Genomic DNA, 10,626 nt, shown 5'->3' with positions numbered 1-10,626 from the left:
CCTTGTAGCAATGTTGCCTTATATTTAAAAAGACGATTGCTGGTTGGATCAATCAAGAAGCGAAAAAAGTTGATGTTTGTATAGAAGCCTCTGACTGATCAACCAAAGTCTTCCGCTTGTTATGTATGTGTTTTCTATTGATATACACATTTTAAATAAATATTAATAATTGAATGACTATATATTTCTTCTCCACATTTAAGCAACTTCATATATATAACGCCATTGATGTTTAATATTTATGCATTCTAATTTTTCGTCTAAAGATATTCTGAATCTGTTAAGCTAGTCACACCCTTTATTAAGAATTTTTATATGGATCCTGTTAAATTACGTTTTTATGCTGAACGGTATGAAAAAGAAAATCGTATATTGAAGCTACAAGAACAATTTGTTCTTACAACACACACTAAATCTTTGACTGGAAAGTTTTATGCACGTCATGATGCTGTTTCTTCATTTGACATACCAGAAGAATATATTGAATTTATTGAAAGACGTACAGCTCTAACGCCAAAAAATATTTATACGTTTAGACCTCCTTCGGTTAATATGGAGTAAATTATCAAATAATTCATTATAACTTCATTATAGGAAGTAAAGATTTCAAAATTGTTGAAAATGATTGTAGATATGGATGGTTTACGAAGCTATTGATACCTATATCGAATGATCCAAGATTAAATTTTGTTAAAAAAGGATGTGATTTTATTAAGAAAGAGTTATATCAGCGACATCTTCAAAAAGGTCTACCGGTGAAAAGATTTACTGGTGTACCTTTTAAGACATAATACTTTTATATACATATAACATATGTTATATCTTCTTAAAGCCTAAAAATAAAATTTTATATCTTTGTTTATGAAAAATGTTGCTAATTATTATATCTGTACATGCAATTAATACACGTTTGTAGCTTTATTATTCGTAAATTATTCATATACATATATCTCTTATGTTGATAAGAACTCTACGACTGTGTTAAATTCAATACTAATGTTGTGTTATTGTTTCCTGGCAACATGTATATTATCATATACCAGCCTTCTTCTGACAATATGGAAATTCTTAAAGAATTGATAAGTGCCTTAAAATAAGTTATTAAATAATTTTTTAAATTCATTAAGCATAGTGATAATACTAATGGTAATAAAATAATAATAAGAACAAACTCTTCCCCCCCGATCAGTACAATGGAGTTACTTATGTTAGTGAAATAGTTGTCAATGAACATGACAGGAAGAGGCTTTTGTGTTAAAATACAGCTCGATCTTCATGCTGTATGTATACAATTAATGTCACCAAATTTTCAAAATACAAAAACTTACTCTTTTTTTTTTTTTTTTTTTTTTATATATAACAGATTAGATTATAAAATTATTAATATGTTTTTTTTTTAGGTAACTTGTCCCGGTGTCTGGCTATGTCCAAATGGAAAAATAATTTTAAAAATAACTGCTCTGAATTCCAATGCCGAATCTCATAGAATTGCACCAATTTTTCCATTATTATATAATGAAAAATTTACATTTGAAAAGATGTTTTCTTCTGTAGTTACTTTAACTGAATTACAAAATAGCTTGGAACAAGAATTCTTTTTTGCAGAATTAGTACAATGGATTACACCTTCTGGTAGAGGAGTCATTTTAGCTACATTTGAAACAAATTTAGTTGACTTATTATATCCTACATCGTCTTTCAAGGGTCTATTAGCTGGCGTAGATATAGATTTGCTTATGGAACCTACTAAATACTTTCCTGTAAGACTAATTAAAATTTTCATCTATGAAAATTTTCATTCTTACTTTAATAATTAAATCAAATCTATATACATGCAGGGTATAATAGCACCTAAAATTGAAGTTTCTACGAAAACCATTATAGAAAGAGGCATAGATATAAATGACATTAATACGCCAGCGATACATATCATTAATCCAAAAACAATAAATTCGAAGGTACTACGTTGTTATTAATTTTAAATTATATTAATCCATACTTTCTGTTAAAAAAACAACCTACTTTGCAGAGTGCATCATGCATCCACAAAAAACGTCCGATCAAGGGCATTATCAGACAAAAACGAGTTTGCCATAGTCAAGGAATAATTAGAGATCGAAATTATCAATTGTATGTAAAGCGTATAAAAATTAAAAACATAGACGGAAAATTGGTATATGTTGATCAATTATATTTTACCGTTTTTGCAGATCTCGAGAAAAATCAAATAATAAATATAATTCGTATATGTATTCTCAGTATTCTCCCATTAAAAAAGTGCAGTGTTCTAATAGTCAATATTATTGTGCAGGAAAGAGATTTGTTTGTAATTGTGAACCATGTTGTTCGGAGAAAAAATCTAAACTGTTAACTTCCTATAATGATTTACATATTTATGACAATTGTCCCGTTTGTTTGAAATACAAAGATTATTTTTCTAATCAAAATAATGTAACTGATACCGCACAAAGTTATAAAACTTATTGTAAAAACCATTTGTTGAAAGACCATCATTACTCTAAGTGCATTTGCCAGTTTTTTGATGATCAAAATCACAATACTATTCATTCTCCAGACAATGTACATACAGGGCAAAAAGAATCGACAGTATCGATGTAAGATAGCTACTATTAATTAATACATGAATATCTACAAAAAAGATATATATATATATATTATTTTACAGACTAGGATCAAAAGGAAAAACGAAACTGAATGAAACTTTTCATAAATGTGAGCAAAATCAATTGAAGGATTTTTACAAAAATTTGGAAAAATTTTATAAGAGAATGTATGAGCAAGCAAGAATACATGCCGAAGGAATTGGTGCATAAAGTATTTACTGCTATTTGGTATGAATTTCACATGTATTTTATTTTGTGGTATTTTGATTAAAATTCGACCTATGTTATAAAAGGATTTAATTTTTTTTATTCTTTTTTAAAAATAGATAAAAATAGGTAAACAAGCCGAGATTTCTAACTCTAAGACCTCAATATCATGCATTGTCGTATCATATTACAGTATTATTTTTTCACGTTACATTATTCAATGTAATGTGATTATACTGTACTTTATATAGATATTCACAGAGTAAGTTTTAAAAAACACTAATCTGAGGAACGAATTCTTTTTTCTCTCGCATAAACTTGCCTCCCACTTTTATAAGCTGGTGTACCAAGTACCCTTGCACCACGATAAATAACGGATTTTTTCAAAAGAGCTGGCATTCTTAAATATATACCTCGTCCACTTGGAGTCCAACCTTGTAATTTAACCATTTCATTTTGTTTAGGAGTTACAGCTATCCAACCTATTGAAATATACTTCAATATTATGTATGATTTTTAAATGACTTGTAATATCTTAACTCGATACATGTAAATCAATAGTAGAATATTTTTCATTTACTTAATCGTTCATATTCTATATATATATATATTTGTTCATATAGAAAGAGAATTACCTGCATTCGATAAAACAACATCTGCTGCAGATTCCATTGTATCGATACCTGTAACTCTGAACTGTTTTGATTGTAAGGAGGGCCATACTTTCAACCTTTCTAGATCATTTATAGGCACAGAGAATGCATCTGTGTGTAATAATTCTTTATATAAATCATCTGCATCAATGAGACGACACATTGTAATAGGTAACATGTGGCTTGCAAAAATCGTACATCTGTAACAATTTTCTAATAATAGTAATTATATATTGGTAATATTAAGAGCAGTATATAAGTTTATTACCTAATAAATGAGTTTCCTTCTAAATAATCCAATCTTCCTAAGCCTCCTATAAATATTGTTTCTCTTGGTTGGACAACAAATGTTCTAGGTGAAATAATTTGATTTGGCATTGTTTTGAGTATTTCGTCAATTGTTAATAAGTCCATTATTTGATCCGGTTGGATAGTTCCAGGTGTATCATAACACCAACGGCTATCCTTGTATTCAGAACTGGTTTCATCCAATCCAAACTTGGCACGATTAAATTTAGACGAATTAGAAGAAAATGAATCCCACTGTAAATTATTGAATGTGCGCGATGAAAAAGTCTTACCAACATATCCTAAATAACATTAATAAGGTTGTTAGATACAAGAAAGAAATGAATTTAATGAATTATAGGTATGCAAAAGAACAAAGTTCATAACATACCTTCTAATGTAGCATATTTTATATCACCCGATACTAACAATTGATAATTGTTTATGAATTGTTTCGCGTGTATGTCTGCCCTCTCAGTTTGCAATCTTAACATTCTGTAATAAAGTTTCTTTCCAGAAGGATTCAAAATAGGAAATTTTAATAAATTCAAAGTTGTTCCTGGCCATAAAGAAATCGTTGCACGTTGTACAAGATTAGCAGCTTTCACTTTACAATAATCGGATTGTAAAAGACTATTAAATAATGAAGATTTACCTACATTTGTGCACCCAATTAAAAACACATCTCCTGCAATATTAAGACACAATTTTATAAGAAAAAGCAGGTATATATTTTAAATGAATATAATATCAATTTTCGTTTACCTTTATATTTCCATATTGTATGTAATTTATTTATAAGTTCCTCTACTCCGTATCCAGTCTTAGCAGAAATTAAGGATACATGTTTAATATTTTTTGACAATATTCCAGCGTCTTCTACAGCTCTTGATACACACTCTTTAATATGATCTTCGAATACTGGTGAATCTTTAGGGAGCAAATCAATTTTATTTCCAACTATGAATACTGGTGTATTAGGATGTAATATAGTACCAATATCTGGCCATATACTACATGGAAAATCTGTTAAGTCTACCATTAAAATAACTGCACATTTTTTTGTTTTAATAACTTTTAAAAGTTCAGGATATTCTTCCGAGGATACTTTAACTTCTAAGGCTGTGTTATAATGTTTCAAAAAATGACATCTTTGACAAACTATTATTTTTAGTTCCTCGTTGGATATACCCATGAATATTTCTGATGGTAAATAACCAGGAAGCGCATGATCCTTACAATGTAATAAAGCTCCACAACCACCGCATGGAACATTACTAATGTTACTGTTTTGATTCGGTGTACCATAAAGCCAATCATTTGGGTTTTCATTCATATCGCTATACTGTTCATAATCATTCATCCAATCGTGTGCAACATTTTTCAAGTCTTTTAATTTTCTGTCATAATAAGTTTCTTCATACTCTATAAAAGTTTGTTTTTCTTTAACTTGAAGAATTGAATTTTTAGTTTTTAAATATTTTTCATATAAATTCTTATAAGTTATATTAAGCGATGATTCATCGCTTATCTCTTTAGAATTATTCTTAATTTTGTCAAGAGGCATGTCGACGACTTTAAAACTATCCGTAGATGCATAAGGCATATGTACGACATTATGCGATTCTATATCATCCGAATCGCAAAGCGTTTCCCTTGAATTTGCAGCATTATGATCAGCAGAATTATTATTATTATTATTATTACCAATACGGTTTAATATAACACTAAACACAGGCTCACTTACTTGTCTTAATATTCGTTCTTGATGTTTTACCTCATCCAACTTCTTTTTTATTTTGATACGATTTAAATATCCTAATTTTCTTTTTTCATAAGACAAGTATTCGCTGTATAATATTTTATGCCTTAGCTTTTTAATCTTATGATCAATTTTGTATATAACATTTTCATCGTTATTGGTCTTCGTAGAATATTGCAATTTTTGAATAAAAGAATAATTCGTAGAACATAATCGCAATAAACGATAATAAATATCATTACTATTGTTACATTTTGTCCATAATTTTACGTGTACCGTTAATTTAATCAACGACATGTTTCTAATATTAAATGACAAGTATCTCCCCAATTATATATGTAGTAAGAAATAACGTTCTATTAAAAGTGAACAATTATCATTAGAATTATTTATTGTTTTTGCACTTTTAAAACATAACCATTAAACTGAAAACATACTATTAGAATTTTAGCGGTGTCAAGTACTGTGTTATCTTTTCACTGGACAATTTAATTCGATGAACAATTATTTCTCGAATATTTTGGAAAGATTATAAAAAGAAAAGAGAATGTTTGAGAAAATATAATTAAGTTAATTAATTAAAATACTTTAGTTTATAAACTATAGTTATAGAATGTTTCGATGAACGATAGAAAACGATAGTGAACGATAGTGAACGATAGTGAACGATATATCGAAAGTCGATAGGGCGTCGTGCTTCCCGCCATGAGACGCGTTTCGCCGGTACGACGAAAAATGCCGGACGCGTCTAACTGCGTAGCTCATCGTACATGAAAATATTTTAGGGTGATTGTCTAATTAATCGATGGATAACGTTATTTCCAAGTAATACGCGATTGAGTGGCACATCTAAAATCAATCAAGTGTGTCAATTCAAGAGTCATTCGGAAGTACGAAGAAACGAATTGTGTTATTTGTTTGGCGGTAGCATGGCGGAATCTCGGAAGGTAAATCATTTGTTGTTTTTTTTTTCCTTTCGTATTATCGGATAATACAAATTTCGCGCGCTTACTTCAAAGTTGTTTTAGCGTTGACGCGCTAATATTTTCAATGATTGTCATTCCATCTATCTTTTCTATCCTATATACTCATAGTTCATATATTTTTATCCTAGTTATGTAACTTACAGATACAATAAGAATACGACAGAAGCTACAAATGATTAATACATGTTCTAACAAAAATATGGAAATATCTCGAATAAATTCGAGCAATCAACAATCGTTTTGCTGCGAATTCGACTATTCTATTTATATTTATCTTATTTAAAAGGTTGATTAAAAATCAAAGAAATGAAGAGAATCCCTCTTTTAGCATTTGAACGAAGAGACGAAAGGAAGTTGGAGAAAGAACGGAAGGTCGGATTAAATCGGTATAATTCTATTATTTTACACGCGTTTGATATTACATGCACGTCTCGAGACACTGTCCTAACATTTATTTTCCAAGATACAAAAAACTAAATATTTCCTTACGGAAGGTCATTCGATATGAAAGAAAAATAGAGAGAGGGAAGAATAGAGAGAAGGAAACTCGTAAGGTTACTTCCTCGGCTCATCTATACGCTCACTATTCGAATAAAATACGCGCATCCACGTGCGCGGACGAAAGGGTCCGAGGTAAATCGAAGATTCGAAGCGAACGGAATACACGAACCGGTCGAAGACACGAAATTGGGTCAGGGCTGTATTATACTCGATAGCAAGCCGAGCTTGCACGTACGCCACCTTCCAAAATGCTTTCAATTCTGTTATAACTAATAAACTTGTATTCTTCTAGTTTAATTTTTTCTTTCCTTTCTTTTCTTTTCGTTTCTTTTCTTTTCTTTTATTGTTGAGGCTTAACATTTTTCAATCACCCTTATGAAAAGTGTAAACATATGATTAAGTTTTAAATTATTCACGCTATTGTATAGTATGCATATTTATATATACTTACGCATATGTGTGTGCGCGCGTGTCTAATATATTTATGCAGCGTAAGTTATATTTGAAGAAACCCCCGGAGAAGAACAAAACGAGCATCGAGCCAACAAAGAGACCGAGAACGTTTCATAAGTATAACACGGAAGAGATAATACTTGCCTCTCACTGAGAGAGTGAACACGTCTATTATTACTATTATATATGAATAAAAAAAAGCACGCATTAGAGATATTTATATGCGTCGAATAAACCTCTCCTGTCCGATTCGAACATGTTTACGTGTATACTTATCCTTTTCGCGCGCTTCTTTCCTATTGGTTAAATTTAAATATGATTGCGCGTCAACGCTGGTACTAGATACATTTGTTTGATTATTGTATTACGAGATGAAAAAAAACGATGTGTTTTTAAATTGTCTAAGGTCGTGAAAATTGTCAATTGCCAACGAAATCTTTTGAATTCCGAGAACGCGAGAGTTTCATTTAATAGTAAAATTACTTCGCAGTGGTACAAGGTCGATAACTTTTAACGAGTTCTTACTGCAAGAAAATGCAAGAAGGTATATATTACAAGTTAATTTCTATATTATAACAATTCTATATTATAAGAATAAATAAGAAAGAATGAAAGAATCAGATGATCACCCTCGGGCTCCCTTTTTAAAACCCTTCCTTAACAATTGAAATTGTTATAATATTATTTTCCAGAGTATTATGTAATTATCTGAAAGGTCGAAGAAAATTCAGAGACACGTTTTTTTCTATTCTTGATAATGAATTTCAATATGTATATGAATTGTGAGAAACTTGAAAGATTAGGAGAACGTTGTTCAAATAACGTCGCCTTCTTGCATCTCCTACTATTTATTTCTTCTCCCTCTCTCTCTTTCTCTCTCTCTCTCTCATCTTCGCAACCAATCAATGCGCAAAACGAGACGCAGAACATGTTGCCGGCCCTGATATATGTAAACAAGTTTTCTCCTCCCTCTTTTTCCCTCTCTCTCACATATCCACCCTAGTTAACTTTGTCTCCTTTTTTACCTCCTTTTGCCGAATATATCGTTCCAAGAAATACGCACTTATGTAAGTCGACTGATTTATTTCTTTTTGCCGAGATCGTTCTCACCGTGATATTTCGATATGGCTTATTTTAATTTTTTTTTATCTGGTATGAGAAAGATACGCAAACTCTGCAAGCACAGAGAAAGAGAGAGAGAGAGAGAGAGAAAGATTACTAATCTAGAATTAACGCGAGATTTGCATAAATATCGTGTTATAAGTTCTCTTCCTTTTTTGATACATATTTGAAAAAATAAGTATAATCCATCCTAAATCATGTCAATTCACGTTCATCTTTGGGCCAATAACTTTTACGATAAAATCTACTCGATATATTGATAATTATTATATGCGCGTCATTTTGAATCCACTTAAATGAACCAAAGTTTGTATGGATAATTGCGACGAATGGCTGATTAATGTATCGAAATCAAACTCAAAACGATGATTACTCATCGTAATAAGAAATGATTATCTTTTTCAAAATCAGATAAGATATACCACATGTAGATATATTATATGTACAGGATAAATTTTGGTCAATTGAGATACCTATGTAGATATCTCCAAAATTACTCGATTTTAAAAATTAAGTTGGAGACCAAAGTTGTTTGATTTTATGTTAAAACATAAGAATAATATTTATATTCAAATAAAGTTTCCCTAATGAACGTTCACATTATGTGAATTATTATTAATATTGAAATATGATAAATGCGACGGTTGCATGATACTGAACATGTTGCAACATACTTACATTATCATGTACAGAAATACACTAGTAAGAATTCTTCGTTAGTAAAAGTAATAAAATAAGCCGGAGAATCGTTCTGATGTAATATTCTAGAGTTCTTGACGATATAGGAATTCAGAAAATTAGGAACTTTCCAAGTAAAAACGATACACAAGAGGGTGGTGAAAGTCGACGAATCGCATTGCACACTGTCTGTCTGCTTCAGGTTAAAGTAGCTTACGTGAATTATAGCTTGTTGGATTCGAAACCTTTTAATGTAGTTTCTATTACGTTATGACCTTGAACTTACTTACGGGGATTATCAAGAGGAGTGCATCATCCTTCGTATTTTTTGGAAATTTACTTGTTCTTACCTCAAAGATTAAATTTTCTTCGTTTGATTTCGATGTCAAGTTGTTATATAACTTTTCTTTACTTTTAATTATTCAATCGCTCTCTCTTTTTTTCATCGTCGTTTCGTGATACTGTTTAGTGCAAAGACGCATGTGCTAGTTAGCACATTGCATATGTAAGTATAATTATAATAGTTACATATGTTCGTACTTTGTAAACACACAAGCTATGCTAATTATAAGTATTAACATCTCTCTCTCTCTCTCTCTCTCTCATCTGTTTTTTATTATTTATGTAATTCGAAAAGGCAATAACTAACTTTTTTCGATCAATTTCCATTGAAGATGATCGATGCATTCTGGAAAAAATGTTGCTTAATATTCTTTGTCAAAATCAAAAAAACAACCTTTCATAAGCATATGAAAAAAATAAAATTATAATATCAAAATTATCATCATCATCATCATCATCATCATCATCATTATTATTATTTTAATTATAATAATTCATATATTATTATCGACACACACGTGTGAAAAAGAATAGGAGAGAAGAGGAAGAGGAAGAAGTTAATTATAAATAAGAGCTTAATGAAGTCTATGCGTATATTCGGTTGGTTTACAAACAAACAGGATGATGTGATCAAAAAGGTGTGTGCCTTGTCAACGATTTAGCAATGGAAATCACGTTGAAAATATCATCGATGTTTGTTTCTAACGGTTTAGTTTTCGAACTTCGGATACTTCGTTTCTTCATATTTTGTTATTTCAAGGTGAAAAAAGGTATAGAAAGAAAAAAAATAAAATTTGCAAGACACATATGCAATATATGCACGTACGAAACAAAGTATACAGACGAAAACACTATTTGCGTTAATAACGTCAGAATTATTTGTAAAATTGGCACGACTCTCGATCGTGCGTGTTATTCTCTCTCTCTCTCTCTTCCTTTCTTTATATTTTTATTATTATTATTATTATTATTATTATTATTATTATTATTATTATTATTATTATTATTAT

The 10,626-nt window shown here is 30.2% G+C and overlaps 4 protein-coding genes across 6 annotated transcripts in view; 3 read left to right on the top strand and 1 right to left on the bottom strand.

Annotated features, from left to right (window-relative positions):
- Positions 1-295: 295 nt before the first annotated feature.
- On the top strand, positions 296-921 carry LOC122516605. Its single transcript, XM_043634548.1, has 2 exons — positions 296-557; positions 632-921. The coding sequence occupies exons 1-2, from the start codon at positions 316-318 to the stop codon at positions 789-791; spliced, it is 402 nt and encodes a 133-aa protein (XP_043490483.1). The 5' UTR covers positions 296-315; the 3' UTR covers positions 792-921.
- Positions 922-1,205: 284 nt separating this feature from the next.
- On the top strand, positions 1,206-2,919 carry LOC122516604. Its single transcript, XM_043634547.1, is given in 6 exon segments — positions 1,206-1,280; positions 1,401-1,760; positions 1,839-1,958; positions 2,030-2,362; positions 2,365-2,615; positions 2,687-2,919. Coding segments are annotated over 6 exon segments (1,287 nt in total). The 3' UTR covers positions 2,835-2,919.
- Positions 2,912-6,165, bottom strand: LOC122516602 (nitric oxide-associated protein 1). Of its 3 annotated transcripts, none has more exons than XM_043634543.1 (6): positions 5,972-6,165; positions 4,538-5,890; positions 4,164-4,460; positions 3,753-4,074; positions 3,467-3,684; positions 2,912-3,313 (listed from the first exon to the last, which is right to left on the bottom strand). In XM_043634543.1, the coding sequence occupies exons 2-6, from the start codon at positions 5,829-5,831 to the stop codon at positions 3,111-3,113; spliced, it is 2,334 nt and encodes a 777-aa protein (XP_043490478.1). In that variant the 5' UTR covers positions 5,832-5,890; positions 5,972-6,165; the 3' UTR covers positions 2,912-3,110. The 3 variants fall into 3 exon arrangements, with proteins under 3 accessions (XP_043490478.1, XP_043490479.1, XP_043490477.1); XM_043634544.1 differs by lacking the exon at positions 5,972-6,165 and having other exon boundaries at positions 4,538-5,427; positions 5,520-5,608; XM_043634542.1 differs by having other exon boundaries at positions 4,538-6,165.
- A 104-nt stretch (positions 6,166-6,269) lies between these two features.
- LOC122516603 (MAP kinase-interacting serine/threonine-protein kinase 1-like) overlaps positions 6,270-10,626 on the top strand; it is a 28,146-nt gene continuing 23,789 nt past the window's right edge. The window contains exon 1 of the mRNA XM_043634545.1: positions 6,270-6,481. Within this exon, the coding sequence (XP_043490480.1) occupies positions 6,464-6,481 (18 nt within the window). The 5' untranslated portion in view covers positions 6,270-6,463. The remainder of the gene's footprint in view (positions 6,482-10,626) is intronic.

This window comes from Polistes fuscatus, unplaced genomic scaffold, assembly GCF_010416935.1.
Source record: "Polistes fuscatus isolate 324 unplaced genomic scaffold, CU_Pfus_HIC Scaffold2, whole genome shotgun sequence".
In the NCBI taxonomy this organism is placed as follows: Eukaryota; Metazoa; Arthropoda; class Insecta; order Hymenoptera; family Vespidae; genus Polistes; species Polistes fuscatus.
This window is presented reverse-complemented; position numbering and strand designations above follow the sequence as displayed.